Here is a 21,242-nt window from a genome sequence, read left to right on the forward strand (position 1 = left end):
ATAAATACAAACATAAATTTAGAATTTCAAATCAGCTTTCGAGAATAATATTTTGTTTGAAATATAAATTTAGGTTAGGTTTGATTCCTAACTAAATATCTTTTAGCTATAGAATTAGAGCATCCCTTTCTGATTATATTTAGATAGTTTTGTCTCGTAAATCTTCTATTTAGTTTCTTATGTTCTTTAAATATTCATATAATTCTGTTTTGGATTAAAATAAATATTATTATATTTTTTAGCTTTAAAGGAATTGCACTCTTAGCTGCTTACACTTTTTTTAAAGAATTTCTATTTAAAATGTAAATTTTTGTTTTATTTAATTAATTTGTTTTTCCTATAGCTCTTCAATTTTTGTAACAAAAACTTCTTTCACGTAAGTTGTCAAATCATCTAAGTTATCATTTTCATTTGTTTGCTTATCATGATAAAACCTCTATTTTATAACTTCAATCAACTACCAAATATTATCTGTTAGAGCTCTATGAACATTTTCTGATTCAGTTTAAATAATATCAGTTATCATTCCCATATCTTATGCATTCTTTAGTTTTTCTTCAAGCTCCTACTCTTCTCTTTCTCTTTCTTTTTTTTCTTCGTCTTTGTTAAAATCATCAAATTTCTCCTAAAGAATTTAATTAATGATAAATTCATCTTTCTGTTAGCTGAACTTTTCAGCTATTTAATTATTTTATTTATCCTTCTTAGATTATTTTAGTTTTTTATTTAGTTTTGGGTTTGATCGATTTTAATTTTTTTCAAAATTAGAATTATCCAAATTTTAAAAAGTTTCATTTTATTCATCTTCATTCCCATCTTCATCGTCATCATCGTTCTAACTTTAATCATCCTAATCATTAAATGAATTTTGAGTAAATTTATAATCTTGAAAGAAATTATCATTATGATCTTTCTACTCATTATTATTCTCTTTACCACTGCTGTTAAGTATAGATGCCCTTACAGCTGAATCAAATTTTCCTACTTAATTTTTTTACTCATATTTTTTGTCAAAGCTGAAGAGAAAAGAATATCTATGCTTATCTCCTTAATTGATTTATCCATTTTTATTATTTATTATTATATTCCCACTTCTACCAGATTGCTACTCCTTTTACTAATTTGAGGCTTATTATGAAGAGGCATCTAAATTTTTAAAATTGTCAAAAATTTTATCTCTTTTTTTCGTTTCATATATTAGCATATCTTTACATTTCTAGGCAATAAATTAAGATAAGTTGATAGCGATTTCAAAAAATGACTGTTATTTTTTTTAATTTTCACTGATTTAACTTAGTTTTTCCTTTTTTTTCATTTAAAGATACAACTCATACTACTTCTCAGCAGTAATATTTTTAACTTTTTCTTCATATTCCAATTAATTTTTTATATATTCACTCAATTTAAGCATATTATTTTAATTGCAATATTGAATTGTTTTACAGTATTTTCCTAAAAGATTAAAGGTTGAAGAAAAAGGTGTGATTTCTGTATTAAGCAAATGAATAATTTTTATGGCTAAGTCAAAACAATATTCTCTACTCTTAGTCTTTTCTTACCATTAGTGGTCATCACTATTTTATTTACTAAGCTCGTTTTCTAAATTTTAGCAATAGTGGTTTATAGCTGCACGAAATGATTTCCTGATTTTAATATTGTAAAAATCATCTTCTTCTGTCAATTAATTCTACTATTTATAAAACTTTTCTTAAGACTTCCAACAAGTAGAGTTTTCTTATGTATTAGCTTTTTTTACACTTCCTTAAAAATCATGATAATAAGTGCTTCTACCCACAGAATTTAAGTTCTACAATTTACTAATATTTAACTTTTATTATGCGGATAATTCAGTGTCATTTGAGCATTTTGCTAGTTAATTATTAAATTTATCTTAAATCTTTTGAATGATGTCTTAATTTAGGGATTATTCATTTTGTTTTATTTTATCATAAGATCTATTTTATTTCATGCCAGATGATTTACTAAAAAAGTTAAATATTTTATTTCTATAATTTTGAGGGCTAGATGCTCCGCTTTAAAAGCTATCATTACGATAAAGCTGATTACCCAATGAATTTTCTTTCATCAAATAATTATACTTAACTCTTTCTTCCTGTTGATACATTTAAAGATGCGCTCTAAAAGGGCTAAGTTCTTCATTTTTCTGCTATTAAATCCCTTTTAATTAGTATTAGTAAAATGTAAGAAAGATAGAAAGATTTATTGAAAAACATTTTTTTAAATACCAGGAGAATTAGGCCTATTATTAAACTTTTTGTCAGTTTTTATTTATTTCATTAAGATAAAGGTGAGATCTATAAATAAATAAGAAGTAGTCTTAAAAAGCAATATTTATTTTTTATAAAGGAAATATAAATTAAAAATTTAGGTAAATCTACTATTTTAATAATTTTATAATTAATTAATTACCATAGAATTTTAATTCCTTTATTATATTGCAAATTATTAATGTTAAAATTTTTATTAACTCAGCCATTAAAAAAAAAGAAAATAATTTTCTTATTTATTTATTTTAAATTTATTCTTTAACAATAAACAACATTTGAATATAATTTTAATAATTAAAAATATTTTATTGGATTGTTTATTAGTTTAAAAAATATTTTGGTATTTTATGAAAAATTAAAATTTAATTTAAAAAATAAAGAAAGAATTAGAATAATTATTCAAAAGAAAGTAGCTTTACTTTTTATTTTTATAAAAGAAATTGCCATTTAATTGAATTGAAAGATGAAGAGTTATTATTCTTATGAAAAGATGTAAACTGATAGATTATAAAATAATTTGTAGTTCTATGCAGAATTAATAAATTGAATTTGAAGAACATAGGAATAAAGAGTTAATCTTTTAATTTAAAAATAAATTATATCCCCTTCAATAATTGAATTGAAATGTGATGAATCATTTTTCTTATGAATAGAAAAAATATCCTAGATTTAAAAATATTTTGCTATTTTAAGCAGAATTAAAATTATATTCAAGTTGAAAGAACAATTATGGGATATAGTATATCTTTTACCTTTTAAATATATTAAAATATGATGAATTATTATTCTTATTCATAGAAAAATTATAACTAGATTAAAATATATCTTGTAAATTTTAGCAGAATTTAAATTAAAATTGAAAATTTAATTTTATATTGAGAATTAAAATAACATAGAAAATTAGCTTGCGAGTAAAGCTTTATAAAAGAAATTATTTACTTTTTAATTGAATTGAAATATGATAAATTACGGTAACATTCAAAGATTAAAAGCAGGATTAATTTAAAAAGATATAATAATTAAATTCATAAAAAAAATAAATAAAAATAAAAATGATTCTAGGCTATTGGGAAATACCAGGAAAGTGCTAAGCTATCAGATTTCTTTTAGAAATTTTGAAGGTTGAATACACCGAAAAGAGATATACTTTTAAAAATTCAAGAGAATGGTTTGAAGAAGATAAGTTGAAAATTGGATTAGATTTCCCTAATCTGCCTTATTTTATAGATGGAAACATCAAGTTATCTGAAAGCAATTCTATAGTAACCTACATTCTTGATAAATATAGCAAATAAGAATGGAAAGGTAAAAACGAAGACATATATAAAGTTGACGAACTACGATTCCTTTTTACAGATTTGTAGAGCTTAGGATATTTATCAAGCAAAGGAGACTAAGATGCTTTTAAAAATTATTTAAAAAAACTAGATTTTGTTTATTAATTTATTAAAGGTGAAAGTAAATTTTTGCTAGGATATTTTACAATAGCTGATTTATATTCATGGGAATGTATAACAAGACTTAAAGTTTAATGGCCAGAATATTATTAAAAGTATTCTGATAAATTTGATCAACTCATTTAAAATATTGAGAATATTCCTGAGTTATATTCATACATATAGTCTGATAGATGTCTTAAAATTTAACCTCTAAAAAAATGAAATAAAATATGAATAAAACATAATAAAATTAAAAAGTATTTATAATTTAATTAATAAAATTTAAAACAAAATTATTTGAAATTGAATAAAAAATAATCCTAAAATCTATCGGTATGTAACAATCTATATAAAATTAAAATAATTAACTCATAAATATATTTTGGTTTAATATCATTTTTTTGTACAGACCATTTTTAAATAAATAATTCTCATTTAATATTTTCTTTTTTATAAATTCTTAAAATTGACTCTATTTTTTATATTTGTTAAGGGTAGTTAGATGAATTATGAAGCAAAAATAATTTTTATGGTTTTTATCTAAACATGTTATGCTTAGTTGAGGTAAAAGAATTTTAGTTATATAAAGAGGGATTCCTTTCTTAGCTAGAAGGTGAATTTGTGTATTAATTAGCTGTATTATGAGATATTTAGTTTTATATTTCATCAAAGTTAGGATAAAAACTGTAAGCTGTTGAGGATTGCATTTAACTACTTTAATCTTATCCTAAGCTTTATCTTTTATGGAGTGTTTATCTATTGCTACTTTTTTTATATTAAGATTGTGATTCTACACTTCCTTTATGGGTTTAAGAATTAGATAAGTCACTACTGCTATCACAGTAATTGAGTAAAGATTTCTTAATCCTGATTAATTTGTCTTCCTTTGTTTCTTTAATGTTTGAATTTTTTGGCTTTTGCTAATAAATAAAAAAAATGTTATATTTGATAAAGAAAAATAAATTTAAAAATATTATTACTCTTGCTCTACATTTTATTAACTGCTTTATAATTTTTTCTTGGTTGTATTTTGAATCCTATTCTCCATTATCATTATATTCTTACAAGCATATAGGGTTTATATTTGTTTTCTTTTTGATAGTGTAATTATTTTATTTATTAACTGGTTTTGTAATGTTTCTATTCATTTCAACAAAATTTTATATTTTAGGAGAATTAGATAACTAGATATGCTTTTGTATAAGTGGTTAATTATATGATTCTGTAGATTAACAAAATGAACTTTGTAAATTCAAGTTTTTATCATCTTATTCTTTTATTGATTAATTTTATATGCTCTATTCAGTTTTACTTAGAAGAGATGATTTTGGTTTTTTATCAAGATTAAGATTTAAGTTATACATGTAAAAGTTTTTTTCTTAATAACTATCATTTTTCAAGAGAATAGGTGAAATGGGAATTGATAAATTATCTTTTTCATTTTATTGTTGATTTTTTTAAAGTGAATTAGTTTAATTTGCTGTAATCAAGCAATCTGCACTATGCTTTTAAGAATTTATTGACCATCTAAATCTAGCATCTCTTTTAATATGTGATTATTCTATTGGAGGGGTAGATTTTAATTTGATTTGTTGTGAATTAGAAAGTATAGGCGATTAATTTATTTTTAAATTACAGTTTTTTCTGTTGAATTGCATATAATTTTATGTGATATTTGGATTGCTTTAGCTTCTAATAATATTATGCTTGCCTTCAGCTATTAAATTTTATTAATCATATTAAAAAGCATATTTTGATTCAAAGTTATTTTAACCATTTAAATTTGTATTAATTGAGTGAAATGATTAAAATATATCATCATTATTTGTATTGATGCTTTAAAGGTGATCTAATCTTTAACCATCTGATTGTTTATCAGTGAAATTATCTTTTTCTTGCATTTTACTGATATTCTTAACATATTGATTTTATGTTTGAAAGCTCTTCTATTAATCCTATTCATGTTATTTTCTAAAAGTTTCTTAGGTTGATTAAAAAGTTTCTCTTTTACAATCTATTTTCATAAAAACATTAATTTTAAGTAAAATAAAATGTTCTTTTAATCTTCATAGTTTAGAAAGCAACAAAAATTAATTTAAAAAAATTAAAATAATACCTTTTTTTATTGAATTGATATTGTAAAAGTTCAATATTTCTTCGTTAGACTTGAAAAAGTACTCTATCTTATTTACATTATCTGTTGTTGGTTTTTAATGTTAATTGAGTTTTAGCTAGCTATCTACTTTCAAAGAACTAGAATGAGCTTTCATATTTTTAATATTTTTTTCTCTAAATTTGTTTTATTTAGGCAATGCTTTCTATATCTCTGTGTTTTATTAATTTTTTGTATAGAAAAATGGTTTGACTGTGAAAATAGATGAATGACTATCCATTTATTTATTATGAATATTTTATTAAATGAGGTTATAATTATTAAAATATAGAGCTGATTCCCTTTAACTATACTACTTAGATCTTGTTGATTCTAAATCGTTGCTATTTTACTCAGCTATATTTAATGATTATCTTTAGCCCTTTTCATTGCTGAAAATATTTTGAGTCTATAATGATCTTGCAGAATTCGAATGAATTTATTAAATCTATCTGCAATTTATGTTATTTTATTATTAATTGTTAATTTGACTATTCTTTTAAAGTTAATTCTAAGATGCCATAATTTTTTCTCTTGTTGTTTTGGAAGATAGTAAATATTCTTAAAAATTACCGATCCCAAGAAAATTGCCAGTATTTTGTTGAATGAGTAAGCTTTTTGAAATTCGAGGTGAAAAGGGAGACATATCCTTAGTATTTGCAGGAATTTGCGATTTAAATTTCGAAAACAATTAACTTTTTTTACTTTCAAATTATGCTAATTCCAATTTATTTTTAAAATTCTATTTTATATTTTAAATTTTTTTTTTAATTTCAAATTTTTAGCTACCTTACTCAGAAGCAATAATAATATCTTTATCGTTTTTTATTTAACTTCCATCTATCAAATTAGGTTAAATTAATTATTTATCAAAATTATTTTCTAATAATTCAGATGTTAAATCTTACTGATCAACTTATTTGTCTAACAAATCCTTATTTAGAGATTCTTAATTCCAATCCAATTAAAGTTTCTTATCTACTTTTTCCTCTTGAGTCTAATAATTTATTTATAAAAATTATTTAATTTAGATCATCTTAAAGTGATATTAGAATTTAGTTTTAGCTTTATGAGCATTAAATAAAATGAATTTTTTTACTTCAAAACTTTTTTAGGGCTGGGTTTTTGTCTGATTTTAAAGAGCAGAAAATATTTAAATATTTAAAGCATGTTTAATGTCCATACCAATAAACTCGCTTAGCTTAAATTTTGGCATGTATTTATATGAATTTTTAATCATAATTTTACGAATCAGATCTTTCATTTGCTTTTTCTGATGCTCAATCTTTTACATTACCTTAAATACCTTCTAATCGAACTAATCTCCTTATCTTTATAGCTTATGAATTTAATTCAAATTGAGCTATTTTTTGATGCCTATTATCTCAACACTTTTAACCAATTCTTACTTTTTTAAAAAATCATAACCACCTACCTACTTTAAATCCTATAAAATTTTCATATCTTTTTCTAGCTCTTCTTTTAAAAGTTCTAACTTTATGTGCTTTTCTATATCTTCATCTTATCCTTTGATGAAAGAATGGCATGTTAGAGAGTACTTTTTCTGTAATTTTTATTTTCTAATTTATATTTCTTCTTATATGGCTTATTTTTGCTAAAAATCTTTGGCACTCTCAGATATCTCCGCTTTTATTTCTTTTTGTAAATCATGAGAAATTTCTTACTTCTAATACCATTCTTCTTTTAGTTTAATCTGATCAAGAAATTGCTGGTATAAAAATTTATTTTCTGTGATCAATTTTTGAAATATCTATTTTAATTAAAATATTAAATTAAATAATTCTTGTAACTTAAATAACTTTTTTACTGTTGCAGGTAGTTCCCATAACACTACTTTGTTAGATATACAAATAGCATGAGATATCCTTGGCATATTCTTAATTACTTCAATTTCGCCAAAACATTATCCTACTGAAATTTATGAAAGACAAACTTTCTCTTTTACCAGCTTCTCTATTGACTGATTTTCTTACTTTTTAAATGTGTTAAGCATTTTTGAAACAGAGTCCGTCTGATCCAATTAATTTTATTTCTTTTTAATTATTCTTGTTTGTGAAAGCTTTATTTAAAATGATATTAATTGAATTTGTATAATTTATATAAAATGATTACCTCTACAAAACCTTTTTTGATAATATACACAAACTAAGAAGAATCACCTTGATGGTAAATAATATTTCCTATACTGTATTTAACACATTTAAAATTATAACTATATTTTGTTACTATTTCTTTTCCACAGCCTTGTAAAAAGTTTTCAGCAAAAAACTAGAGTCTTCTGTTAATTTATTTCATCTCTCCCTCAGATAAGATATTACTAAAATCGCCAGCATTAAGAACAGCAAACTCAGTATCTTCTCTAGCTAATATTGTAGCAGCTCTAGGTTTTTTGAGTAATAACCCTAGATTATTTTAAATATTAAACATAAATTAAAACATATTTTCTTTAACTAATAATTTAACCTAGTTCGCCAAACATAGATCCAGGGTTTAATGTGAGCAAATACTTATATTTTGAAACACCTTCTTAAAAGAAGATATCTAAATCTTGAATGGCTTCAAGTTATATATTTCCTAGCTGTTTATAAGCTGGATCATTTTCATCTAAAATGTTATTTTCTTCTATTTTTAGTGTAGAAAACAATTCATTCTAAGACTCTCCTTCTTATTGACCATTTCCAGTATCTGATACAACCACTGAGTTCTCTTCACTTTCATTTGATAAATTTTTAAAATCAATCATTACTTATTCAGGTGAATTCTATCTTTTGAAAATTGATGCTTAAACATCAGCAGATTCATCTTTCTTAATAGAAAAATTCAAATCAGAAGTTAAACTTTCTCTTCTGAATTATCTAAAGTCATTAAAAACACTTCCTCTTTTGTTATGATGTCTTTCTAAAAGTATATTATCTTTTGCTGACATTTTATTTGTAAAATTTTGATTTTTTAAATATCTATCTTCCATTTAGCTGAAGTTTAATTTAGATTGATCCATATGTTCACTAAAATTTGAAGCTGTCATATTTATTTCATCACCTTGAATTGTTAAAGCTGGATCAAACCTACTTGAATTTTATGGTCTCAAATTGTTAAACCTTGGTGATGATGAAAAAGAGTTTTCTAAAAGCATGTTTTATTACCTAGGGGTTGTAAAAGAATCTACTCCTAATTAAAATATATTGAGGGATATCAGTTAATTATTAAATAAAATTGTAAGTATTAAATATCACATGTATTTTAAGAATAATTATTTTTTATTATTTATTTTGACATACCATAAATCTAAGAAAGTAGTTAAGTAGTTTCCCTACTCTTATTAAAATTTAAGTAAATAATAAAATTACTTTTTATAGAAGGAATTTTGAAAAAGTTTGTGTTATGGTGAGGAGAAAGAGATTGTTAATGAGATATGTTTTTACTCGTTTTTAGCTACTCTCTTCTATCTTTTATCTAATTTATTCGATACCATATTGAATTTTTTATTTCTAATGTTTTTAGATTTTTTATTCTATTCTTCTCACTATTTACTTCCTAGACTAATTATTCTTTTGATTTTGGAAGCATTACGTTTACTGATCCACTTAAAACAATGTAAAACTTCTCTGGAATATCACCTTTATTTAAGAGCTATAAATTAGCTTCGAAAATAAAAAAACATCATTTACCTGCTTGAAAAACTGCTGTTCCTTTGGAAACTCTTTCATATTTTATACTACCACAACACTTATGATGCAATCTTAGTTCTACATTAATCTATTTTCTATTTAGATCTTGAAAGAACTAAAATCTGCTTGTCCATTATTGAAGGATATTAATTTCGTCTTCGTTTCTCTCTTCGCTTGGCTTTTTGATGATGCACATTGCAAACTATAAAAAAATTGAACAAAATTAAGATTTTATTATTAGTTTAAAAAGTTTTTTATTAATTCTACTTACTTCCTATAAATTTTAAGGTTAGTATATTCTTATATACTATTTAAGTATGGCTTTATATCTAATAGGATTCTAAACTCTTATTGTTTCAAAGTCTTCTTATTTCATCTGCAAAAGGATTTACTCATCTGCCAACGTATTTGCTTCATCCATTTATAAATTTATTTATTTATTTATGAAGATTTAATTGAATTTTAATATTCTTGTTAAATGTTTTTTTTTAATTGAATTAATACCAATATATTTATTTTTATCAAAATTTTGATTAAAATAAAATTAATCAAACACCATACAAAAATACAAAGAAATTTTTATTAGCTGTTTAAAGCTTGTCCTAAAGTAAATTTCTATACGTATCACCAATTATTATATTAGTATAATGTCATTTAATTAATATAAGCTCTTGTTCTTTTAATTTTTCGGGTTTATAATTCTTCAAAAAATAAATTAATTTAATTGTACAATAAATAAATATCAAGCATTTTTCATTGATTTTTGATAATTCTTTGATATTGTTTATAAATAATTAATTAATTATGCAGCAATCGATTCCTTAAGATAGATGTAAAAAGGAAATATAGCTTATACATTAATTATAATACAAAAAATTACTTTATTTAAACAAAACTTTATTTCACTCAAAAGAAAATTCCACTTTTTTTCTTTTCTAACTTTCTATTAATCTCAGTTATATTTTCTGTCATAAATGCAATACTCTGCCAAATATTTATTATTTTTTCTATTTAAAAATATTAATAAATAACTTATTTCCTTGTTGCATTTAATAAATAACTAATTTAATAATACCTTCAAATATCTTAAACTTTTCTTCCTAATCCTCTTCAAGTTTAAAACAATCTTGTTATACTTTAATTATTTTATGCTCTAAATGCTTAATTGACTCATCCTTAGCCTATTGTTTAATTTAATTCAATCAATAAGTAAATACTTTGACAATTAAATTAATTTTACATCTATATCTATTCGATGCATTTATAACTCTTATAGTATCACATCAGGTATAAAATCTCCACCTCCCATGCTATTATATTGTCCATTTATAAAATTGTTTTAGTTTTATACTGATTTATTTCTGCTATGGTAAGGTTTTTTAGTCGTTTAATAACTTTCTTCAATTTTTAACTTTTGATGAAGCCTTTTATTTTACAAAAATATAAATTGTGTAAAATGAAATTTAAAAATTAAAATCAGTTAAATTTTAGACTGAACTAAATAAATTAATTTTTTACTATTCTTCTTAAATTACATCTAAAAAGCTGTTTATCTTTTTGATTTCTGAGTGAATTGTAGTGAAATTTTTACTTATTGATTCTAAATTTTGATTATTTAATTAATTGCTGTTGTTGGCTGTCACTAATTTTTCAAGACAAACTTTCTCACATCTTCCAAGTCTACTTTCAATAGAGTCTAATAATTTCTTTAGCTACTATTCTAAATTAAACTGAGTAATTCCAATTAAAACATTATTTAGCTGTCCAATAATCTACTCTTTTCTTTTATGCATCTAATCCATTTACTACTAATATTATGTCTAGTTCGAATCTGATTAGCATGAGGTATTAATATCTCCCAAAAAATCTTGCAATTAATCTTATTCCTTTTCTTTTTTAATTTCCTCTATAAATTGGCTCACATTTTCTTCATTATTTTTGTGATTTGTAGATAATTTTTCAAACTCGATTCTCAAGCTTTTTTAATTTTTTTCATCATCGCCAAATAAATCATTTGTACTTTCCTAATTTCTAGGCAGAATTACTGATTCCTTATTAAAATAAGTATGATTTCGCAACTTGGCATACATAAATTTCAGAAAAAATAAAAAAATTTAATTGTTTACATTAAAGGATTTATCATTTGCAACTTCATTTTAACCTTTTTATACTTTTAACTCAAATCTCTATTAAAAAATAAATGATATATTCAATTTTTTTCCAACTAAGATGCTAATATAATTATACTTCATCAATAATTATTTGAAGCTTTTTGAGGAATATTTCATTCTCAAATAGCTTATCTAATTCTATCATTCAAAATTTATAATTTGGATTGATTTTTAACTACCTTAAAGTCTTAATTTCTTATTATGCTTTCTAACTTCCCTTATGCTATATTAATTACACAAAAAAAAAATCTTAAAAATTTGTTAGATATTATTAATTTAAAATTGACAATATCTTGCGTTAAATATTCTTTCTACTTATTACTTAAATTAAATTATGCATTATAAAAAAATTTGGTTTGTTTGATTGAAGATGATAAATTTTCTACTTGATCTTTTTTTTTATAGAATAGATTAAGGCTTTGAAAGGTAATTTGAATATTATTATATATATTTACATAATTAATATTGAGATTTTAATTTTAACTTTAATTATCCCTTTATGTTAAATGATAAATTATAAAGCTTATAATAAGTAATGCACTATCTATTTTAAATTGGTGCAAAACTTATTATAATATTTAGATTAATGTTTGGATAAAGGAACATTCCCTTCATTTTTCTTTTTCGCGAACTATGTAGTTAAATAATTTAATAAAAATAAATGCAATTTTATTCAAATTCATATTTTAAAGGATTTTAAATTTATTGACTTTTATTTTAATAAATTAAAGAAAATTTTTCCAAATCTCAGTTTTTAATTGAAGAAGTGAAACAAAGAAACAAACATATTTAAATAAATAGGAAATCAATTCATTAAAAGGTTACATTGCAGATAATTTAAAGATGTCTAAAAAGTATGAAATAGATGGACATGATATTAATAAGTTTTAATAATATTACATTTAAGAAAACGGAAAAGGGTTTTCTTTGGAAGACCCTCCAACCAAAATCTACTATTTCAACAAATACGGAGGATGGAGAGATGAAATAGATGGCAAAGTATTTTATTATGATTAAGATTGCAATCCCTGGATTGAAAATATCCCTTCAGATATAGAAGAACTTTAGCATTCTTAAGACTAAGATGCCTAAGAAGGAGCAAGCTAATCAGATAGATATGATTAAGAAATTTAATAAGACTTAAAAGATTATAGTGCATCAAGTGATGATGAAGAACATTGCCAAGATGATGAAGAAGAGGAGCATGCTTTAGAAGAAATGACCTCTTCTAGTGAATAAGAATATGACTATTAAGAAAACATGAAACAGGAATAATAAATTCAAGACGATTAAAATCAAAAAAATACTTAAATTTAAAAACAACAACAATAAAATTTATAAAGCGATCATTAAGAAAGATCAGAAGAGTAAGATGATTATGAAGAAGAAGAAAAGAGCTAATCTAATCATCAAACAGATGAAACAAATGACAGTGAACGTTTTAGAAAGGAATATATAAATGAGTTAATTGATATAATCTAGCAAAACAAACTTGAGACTACCTGCATTCACATAGAAAAAATACCTGCAGATTTAAATGAATCAGATTTGCTTTTAAGTTTCGGGGTTTCTTAGAAAGATTAATCTAACGTTCTTAGTATATTTTATGGACCCATTGAAAAGGAAATTTTAGATGAAGATGAAGAAGAAGAATAAAAAAATGATTAAGAAGAAGAATTCGAGGTTAAAAATGCTGTTTTAGTTGTTTCTAGCAAGGATTTTGCTAAATAATTAGTTTAAAATGAAGGAAAGCCTATTGTAAACTATTAAGATAGAGACTTATATTTAGATATTTTAACTGAAAGTAAAGATTATTACCCTATGCCTGCAATTAGTGATTAAATGTATATTAGGCTTTTGGAAAATATTAAAAATGCTTTACTTTCTGGAAGTAAGTTCAGCAAATTATAAATAGAATTAACAGATTCAAGTTAAGAAAATCTATTTAAGAGCTTAAAATAGTAATATAATTATCTAAATATTGATAAATTAAGTAACTAAATTTTAGAACTTGATTTAGATATTAAATTTTCTTGGAAAGATACTTTAATAAGTCTTTGGAATTATTTATACAACACTGATAAAATTAATATTATAAAAGATGTTAAGCTAATTTGAAAATTAATCCTATTTTTTACATGTTTTATTTTTAGTTTTCCTAAAAAATTTTAAATTAATTTTATAATCACGACTTTATTATTAAATTTATTAAAATGCAAACATTTTTTTAATTTTTTTCACACAGAAAATAAATAAAATAGATCTTTTTTTGTATTTATGTTGAAATGATTTTTCCATAAACAATTCAATCTAAATTTTATTTTTACTTTGTAATCAAATTTTGTCTTAATTTATAAATTTTTTCATCAACTTCTTCACTTAGTTAAATGTAATTTTTAGTAATAAAAAATTGATTGCTATTTGAATTACTCAAAGTATAAAAAAACAATAATTTAAATACTTATCATTTTTAAATCTCAACTTAAAATATTATATATTATTACTTTATAATATTCAATGTTAATATTAATTTATTAAGGAGAAAAAGCAAAAAATGTATTAAAATAACAAATGTAATTTTACAAATATATTAAAAAATACAAATTTTAGAAATTAAACAAGAACATATGAACTTATAAATCATGGTAAAGTTTGTAATAAAGTAATAAACTATTCTCACTCTAAATAAAACTAGAAAAAAATAATTATTTTATATTAAAACTTATTTTTAAAATAAAAAGAGTTCAATTTTGTCTTGATAAAATTAATTTAGTCATAAAGACAAAATTTCAAAAGTGAATCGAAATTAAAATTTTTTAATTTATAAAATGCAAAAATATCTTTACATACAAATAAAATATTAGGATATCATTAGGAAATATTGTATTTCTATTTAAAAAGTATTAGTTAAAATATATAATTTAAATTAGTAAAAAATAATTAGCAAAAATATTTTAATTATATTTATTTTAAATTTAATTAATTATAACTAAATATTTTTAAAAATTTTAATTTATTATAGTTTTCAGCTAAAATAAAACTTATCTTGAGATAAATATTTATAAAAAGACAATAAAATCTTAAAAAATTTAATAACTTCAAAAAATAGATTAAATAAATTTGAAGGTAGAAATGATCTTATTTTTAAAGAAAAATAATTTTTATGTTCTATTCTACAAAATATAGGTTTCATAAAGTAAATTTAAATTATTGTATAATTAAATAATAAATAACAATCTGAAGTGTTAAAATATGTTAAATGACTATATTTACACTTTCCTAAATGAATGAAATAAATTGCTAGTAAATTATTAAACAAAAAATACAAAACTTACCAGCAAACTTTTAAAAAATATTAAATCACTTAAATAAAATTTGACGTTAAAAATAGAATAATTTAAGGTTATTTATTTTTTGTTTGAATTTAAGATATATTTTTTATTAATAGTCCGAAAATTTTTGACGCATTATTTTAATTGATATTCAATAATTGTTTTTTTTAAGATTCGTCTTTATTTTTTACCAAAAAAAATTTTGGAAAATATCTAAAAATTAAATGCTTGGAATAACTAAAATTAGTAGTATAATAATTTAATTATTATTGAATTTGAATGAATTAACAATTTTTACTTTATTACTTGAAATTCATTCACTACAATAGAGTAATCTATTAGCTATAACCTTTTGTTTTTAGTTTTCACTCAATTTAGTGATAATTAAAAGACGGATAACTATCTATTAAAAAATAAATATTATTTATTTGAAAAAAGTGCAATAATGACGCTATTAATAGTATGAAATTATTATCTGAATTTATTATTTGTTATCATTATTTTGATTAAAATGAGGTTTAATTGCTCTCACTTCTTTAAAAATATAATACTATTACATCTAGAAAAAACATTTTTATTTTATTTACTTAAATATTTCTTAATTAAAAGTGTTGAATCAATTTTCATGGAAGAAACTTTGCCAAATTATAAAATTTAGCAGATTTTAAAAGGATATTTTAATTCAAAGCAAATTTAGTAAAGAAGCATTTTCTTTCAAAAAATTTACACTTCTTTATTTACATAGCAAATTCTGATAAAATCTCTGAGCCCTGAGCAATTCAGTTTTTGTCAAACTACACATATCTTTCAATCACAGACTAGGTATAGTCCATCTATCAGCTTCAAAATTAAAATTCTTCTAGACTTAAGTTGTTGGCTTGCTTATGTTGAACATCATTTTTTTATGTAATTTGGAAAATAACAATCACAATAATTGGAAATATTCAGAAAATAAAATATATAAATTTAGGTAAACTAAAAAATTAGTTAAGCATTTGTTAATTTGAGTAAATTATTGCATCACTTTAAATCAAATAAAAAGTGAATTTAGGGAAGAATTTCGTCTTATTTAAATCTAAGAATCTCAATTTTAGATTATAAAGATTTAATAAAAATAAATTTTGAATAAATATATTAAAAACAGAAAGACTTAGATTATAAATTATAATATACATAGTAATAAAATAAAAAAGTATACATGATCTCCAGAAGACTCCTCCACTGTTTCAACAGATCTTCAAAGTTATTAAACAATAAAAACTAATATAGATTTGAATCTTTGAATGATACATCCAACTTGACTGAAGACTAAGTTTTGGTTTAACAAGCTGCTTTGAATTTTACTAAAGAGCATCTACTTCCTTTTGCTAGTGAATGGGATCAAAAGAGCTAGAGCCCTATTGAAGTCTATAAAGAGGCTGGTAAGTTAGGATTTGCTTGTATTTATTCTAGCCCTGACCACGGTGGTAGTGGAATGGATAGAGTTTCTGCTTCTCTCGTATTTGAAGCATTAGCTACTGCATGCGTTTCTACAAGTTCTTACTTATCTATTTTAAATATGAACCACTGGATTATTGACACTTATGGTAATGAAAAGTAAAAGGCTGAATGGTTACCTTAACTCAGCACAGTTGAAAAATTCAGTTCTTACTGCTTGACCGAACCTGTAAGCACTTTTCTTTTTATTTTCCAACATTTTTTAGGTTTGTAATTTTAGACTGAAAGTTTGCTATAAATAACTTTAACAGAATGAATATGAAGCAGTTAAATAAATTTGAATTACAAAAGAATAAAGCATTATAGCAATTAATAATTTAACCTTTAATATACAAAATAAAATTTAGAAAACATTTTATAAAGTTTTGAAATATTTAGCATTTTTATTGAAATTAAATAAAATCAACTTTTGTTTATATATAATTAGGGTAGTGGTAGTGATGCTGCTAATATGAAAACTTTTGCAAAAAAGGATGGTGGTGATTATGTAATCAACGGTTCTAAATGCTTCATCTCAAATGCTGGATTTAGTGACCTCTATGTCGTTATGTGCAAAACTGGTGAAAACGAAAGATCATGCATATTGGTTCCTTCAGATGCTAAGGGATTATCATTTGGTAAGCCTGAAGTAAAAATGGGATGGCATGCTTCTCCTACTGCAAGCATTACCTTTGATAATGTTCGTGTTCCTTAATCTAATTTAATTTCAACTGAAGGTAACGGCTTTAAAATTGCTATGACTGCTCTTGATGGAGGTCGTGTTAATATTGCTTCTACATCTTTAGGTTCTGCAGCTCAATGCCTTGCAAAGACAAAGGAATATGTTGGCTAACGTAAATAATTTGGCAAATCAATAGACTCATTCTAAAATACATAATTCAGAATTGCTGAAATGGCTACTGATCTTATAGCTTCAAGACTCCTTGTTAGAGAAGCTGCTAAGAAAATTGATTTAAATCACCCTAATAAAACTTTATATGCTTCTATGGCTAAGATCTAAGCAACTGAAAAGTGCTACAACATTGTCGACTAATGCTTACAACTTCATGGTGGTTACGGTTACATTTCTGAATATAACATTGAAAGACATCTTAGAGATTTGAGAGTTAATCGTATTTTAGAAGGTACAAATGAAATTATGAGACTTATTGTTTCACGTTAAGTTATTAAATAGTGATTAAATAAATAAATAAATTAATAGTCGGTCTTTTTCTTATATATTTATATATTTCAGAATTACAGCCAATTTTTAGTTTGCATTTAAGATAACGTTAAATTAAAAAAATATATTACTTTTATTTTAGCTAAGATTAAAACAAATTAAGCTGAAGTTAGAGAAGTTTTTAGATATTTGTCAGTTATTAAATTTGTAGATAATTAACAAAATTACTTGATTTTTATTAGTATTTGATAATTTTTATGAAATTCTTTAATGAAATTCAATTTTATAAATGGAATTCTTATGAATTGGTGAGTGAGTAAATATAATTAATCAAATATTGGATTTAGAGATAATAATACAAAATATTTTTTATTGTTATAAAGAAGTCTATGTATTATATATAACATACAGAGAAAAATAAAATTAATAAACTAATTAATTAAATTAGATTAATTAATCAAATTCTACTTCACAATTTAAGTTCTTTGAAATAAAAAAAATAATAAAGGGAAACTATATATTAATAGATAATGCTTCGATTTATATTAGAAATATATAAAAAGAGTTAGTAATAGATAGATTGTCTATGTGGTAATTAATTCATTAAATTAAGTAGACTTTAAAAAAGTAAAAGAAAAATAAAAAAAGTAAAAAATATTTAAAGCTCTAATTGAATCGATTTATTATCTATTTGATTATGGAAAAAAAAGATAAAGATATAGTCAGAGGATGCTAAAAATTTAAAGAAAAATTTAAATACTATAGTAATAGCGATAAAGAAGCTATCATTTTCTTAAAATTGAGAAATGAAGGATGTCCCAGAAAGCCTGCCCTCAGGTTTAGTTCTAAAACTGTATGCAAATCAGACTCTACTCGTACTATATTTGGTCCTCGAAATCACAGGATACTCTAGGTTCAGCAACTACCTAGTTATTCACTTTAAAATGGATGGTTCTAAGGAAATCTATACTATAATATGGGTAAGTTTTTTATTCAATTAAAGGCAAAAATTAGACAAAAAAGTTAAGTAGAACATTTATGATTAAATATAAATAAATGCTTTATTAATGAAAAAATTTTACAATTTTATTTGATATTATAACGAAATAGACAATGAATTCAAGCTGAGTTATAAGGATATACTGCAGGAAGATATTTAAGATGATAACTTGAAAGTTTTATTTAACAAAAATGAAGAATAAGCTAAAGAATAATTTAAGAAAATGTTATAAATCACTAAATAGTATTTTGATGAAATATCTTAGATATGCACTATTAATAGAGGAAATTCTAAAGAAGAATATTTAAAGAGTATTCAAAATTTTATTTAGAACACACGCAAGCAACTTAAAACGCAAACATATTTTGAATACAAGAATATAAAGTAAAGCTTTCTTATATTTTTTAGCTCGGATGGATGGTTTATCAATTTTTTTTAAAAAGGTTTTATTATTTGTCTAGTATGTTATAATCTATTTTGGATAATGAAAAGAAATCTTCTGAAGAAATAGAGAGCATAATATAAAAGTACAATGTATTCAACGATGTTTTAAGATAGCCAGATATTAAAAGTTTAGATATCAAGTAAGAAGACAATAAGAATAAAGAATAATCTTAATAACTAATGTCTCCAAGCTCAAAGTCTGGAAAGAATCTATTTGGATTGAGAAAGTAAAATAACTAAAGCTCAAAGGAAAAATTACTAAATACAAGCTTAAGTGATAATAGCATGATGATGGTAATATATCAAAATATATACATAGATTATTTTTAAATATTTATTTAAATTTATTAATAGACTCTCAAAAGCTCACCAAAAGTGGGACTGCTATAAGGGTCATCAGATGATATTAATCTTCCTGATTTAACTTTGTAAAATTCTTCACATTAACAAACATCTATAGGACCTTTTGACTATATGTCAAGTGATTCAATAAATAGCTAAGAGCGTATACAAAGCTAAGAAGATAAATCTGTTTATGGAGATGGTGATATGTCACCTAAGAGTTCTACGTATACTGATTCCTCATTTAAAAAGTCAAACATTAGTTTCATAAATAGTGCAGCTCAGCAGCTAAAGCTACTACAATAAATGGATCAAACTAATTAAGACTTGTTCTCCAATACTCCATTGACTAAACTAGAAAGAGTATAATTCATAGAAGGTTCAGCTGAAAGTAAAAGGTTACTTGAGTAATAATTTAATGATGCATAATATTTTTATTAATATTAATAGCAAAATAATAAATCATTTGATAACAAAAATCAAAATAATCAAAATAAAAAAAAAGATGTAAAGAGTAAAGCTAAAATATATACAAATGAAAATGTTAGCAGTAAAAATAAGTAAATTAGAAAATTTTAAAGCTTATTAAAGGTAGATGCTGATTTAGAGAAAGAATTCTTAAAATTAGCCTAGTGTGAATAATATCAAATAAAACCTGAAGATATTTAAAAATAAAATAATTTTTAAAATTAAAAGCAATTAGAAATTTAGTAACAACCTCCTTCTCCAAATACTTAAAAAATGAGTCTTTTTCAAAAGGATTTTGTTGAATCGTCTAAAAACATAGAAAGAAGTAGCAGAAACAAGGAAGAAAAAATCATGTTTTCACCTACAAAAAGTTCATAACATATTAATAGTAGTTAATAGAAAATAGATGTTTTGAATAAAACAGATAGTTTTAATCTATAAAAGCTTGTTGAAAAAAAAAAATAAATGTTAGCTGCTTTTAGGAAGAGAAATTATAAGAATTTAAGCAACTAGTTTCCTTTAAATTAAGAAGCAATTAAAGCTCCTTCAAACATATACTTTTAAATTCTTCAATCAAAACCTGATAAATTCTCTCATTAAAGAAATCAAACATACTCAAATGATACAAATTCATTATTGTAAACTGCTAAGGTTGAAAATAATTTTCCTGTGTAAAATAAATTCCCTTAAAAATATATTTAAGAAAATGAGAATTACTTTACAATGAAGAACAAATATCAAGCAAAAAAACATTAAAAGTAATTACTATTAAATATATATATTATTTATAAATAATAAATATAAATTATATAAAATAGATCTCAATAAACTTAGGTTTCAGTAACTAGTACAAAAAATAATTTTAACAAATCAACAAATGATGAAACATAGAAAGATTGTGTAAAGGACTAAAGAGTCAAAACTCAATCAAGTTATTTTTTATATAAAAAGTAAGAATAGCAAAGTAGTTATATCACAAATAGTTAGAGACTGTCTTTATCTATTAAGTCTAATATGAATAAGACATAAAATATTTTTGAAAATTTAGAAAGAGCAAGAAAACCAAAAATTGATAATTTTTTCAATTAAAAAAAATGAACAAATATTTATAATAATAGAAATTAATTACTTTCTTTTTCAAACTAATTAAATAAAATAATTTAATTTCTTAGTGTAAATAAAAAATCAATATAAAAGTGAAAAAATAAATTAAAATTGTATAACAACTTTGTAGTAGAAAATATTATTTTTTCAATAA

At 22.7% G+C, this 21,242-nt stretch overlaps 8 protein-coding genes across 8 annotated transcripts; 4 read left to right on the forward strand and 4 right to left on the reverse strand. All coding sequences in view use genetic code 6, as the record gives it.

Annotated features, from left to right (window-relative positions):
* Positions 1-522: 522 nt before the first annotated feature.
* On the reverse strand, positions 523-1,194 carry TTHERM_000151409 (transmembrane protein, putative; the record flags this gene model as incomplete). Its single annotated transcript, XM_012798987.1, has 1 exon — positions 523-1,194. One exon carries the CDS (start codon positions 1,192-1,194, stop codon positions 523-525), a length of 672 nt encoding a protein of 223 aa, XP_012654441.1.
* Positions 1,195-1,677: 483 nt separating this feature from the next.
* Positions 1,678-2,433, reverse strand: TTHERM_00151410 (hypothetical protein; the record flags this gene model as incomplete). The annotated part of the gene is made up of 3 exons (XM_001021677.2): positions 1,678-1,707; positions 1,757-2,178; positions 2,247-2,433. The coding sequence occupies 3 exons, from the start codon at positions 2,431-2,433 to the stop codon at positions 1,678-1,680; spliced, it is 639 nt and encodes a 212-aa protein (XP_001021677.2).
* A 907-nt stretch (positions 2,434-3,340) lies between these two features.
* TTHERM_00151420 (glutathione S-transferase, amine-terminal domain protein) lies at positions 3,341-3,949 on the forward strand (the record flags this gene model as incomplete). The annotated part of the gene is made up of 1 exon (XM_001021678.1): positions 3,341-3,949. The coding sequence occupies one exon, from the start codon at positions 3,341-3,343 to the stop codon at positions 3,947-3,949; it is 609 nt and encodes a 202-aa protein (XP_001021678.1).
* Positions 3,950-4,158: 209 nt separating this feature from the next.
* On the reverse strand, positions 4,159-9,989 carry TTHERM_00151430 (cyclic nucleotide-binding domain protein; the record flags this gene model as incomplete). The annotated part of the gene is made up of 10 exons (XM_001021679.3): positions 4,159-4,647; positions 4,708-5,741; positions 5,844-6,876; positions 6,979-7,650; positions 7,708-7,959; positions 8,013-8,302; positions 8,364-9,068; positions 9,248-9,517; positions 9,569-9,770; positions 9,840-9,989. 10 exons carry the CDS (start codon positions 9,987-9,989, stop codon positions 4,159-4,161), a joined length of 5,097 nt encoding a protein of 1,698 aa, XP_001021679.3.
* A 485-nt stretch (positions 9,990-10,474) lies between these two features.
* TTHERM_00151440 (hypothetical protein) lies at positions 10,475-11,884 on the reverse strand (the record flags this gene model as incomplete). The annotated part of the gene is made up of 6 exons (XM_001021680.3): positions 10,475-10,575; positions 10,644-10,749; positions 10,809-10,992; positions 11,087-11,619; positions 11,695-11,754; positions 11,816-11,884. 6 exons carry the CDS (start codon positions 11,882-11,884, stop codon positions 10,475-10,477), a joined length of 1,053 nt encoding a protein of 350 aa, XP_001021680.2.
* Positions 11,885-12,582: 698 nt separating this feature from the next.
* TTHERM_00151450 (hypothetical protein) lies at positions 12,583-13,857 on the forward strand (the record flags this gene model as incomplete). Its single annotated transcript, XM_001021681.3, has 1 exon — positions 12,583-13,857. One exon carries the CDS (start codon positions 12,583-12,585, stop codon positions 13,855-13,857), a length of 1,275 nt encoding a protein of 424 aa, XP_001021681.1.
* Positions 13,858-16,269: 2,412 nt separating this feature from the next.
* TTHERM_00151470 (acyl-CoA dehydrogenase) lies at positions 16,270-17,745 on the forward strand (the record flags this gene model as incomplete). Its single annotated transcript, XM_001021683.1, has 2 exons — positions 16,270-16,737; positions 16,996-17,745. The coding sequence occupies 2 exons, from the start codon at positions 16,270-16,272 to the stop codon at positions 17,743-17,745; spliced, it is 1,218 nt and encodes a 405-aa protein (XP_001021683.1).
* Positions 17,746-18,160: 415 nt separating this feature from the next.
* On the forward strand, positions 18,161-21,082 carry TTHERM_00151480 (kinase domain protein; the record flags this gene model as incomplete). Its single annotated transcript, XM_001021684.3, has 5 exons — positions 18,161-18,710; positions 18,841-19,114; positions 19,174-19,468; positions 19,529-20,742; positions 20,803-21,082. Exons 1-5 carry the CDS (start codon positions 18,317-18,319, stop codon positions 21,080-21,082), a joined length of 2,457 nt encoding a protein of 818 aa, XP_001021684.3. The 5' UTR covers positions 18,161-18,316.
* Positions 21,083-21,242: the final 160 nt, after the last annotated feature.

This window comes from Tetrahymena thermophila, assembly GCF_000189635.1.
Source record: "Tetrahymena thermophila SB210 genomic scaffold scf_8254545, whole genome shotgun sequence".
Taxonomy (NCBI): Eukaryota; Ciliophora; class Oligohymenophorea; order Hymenostomatida; family Tetrahymenidae; genus Tetrahymena; species Tetrahymena thermophila.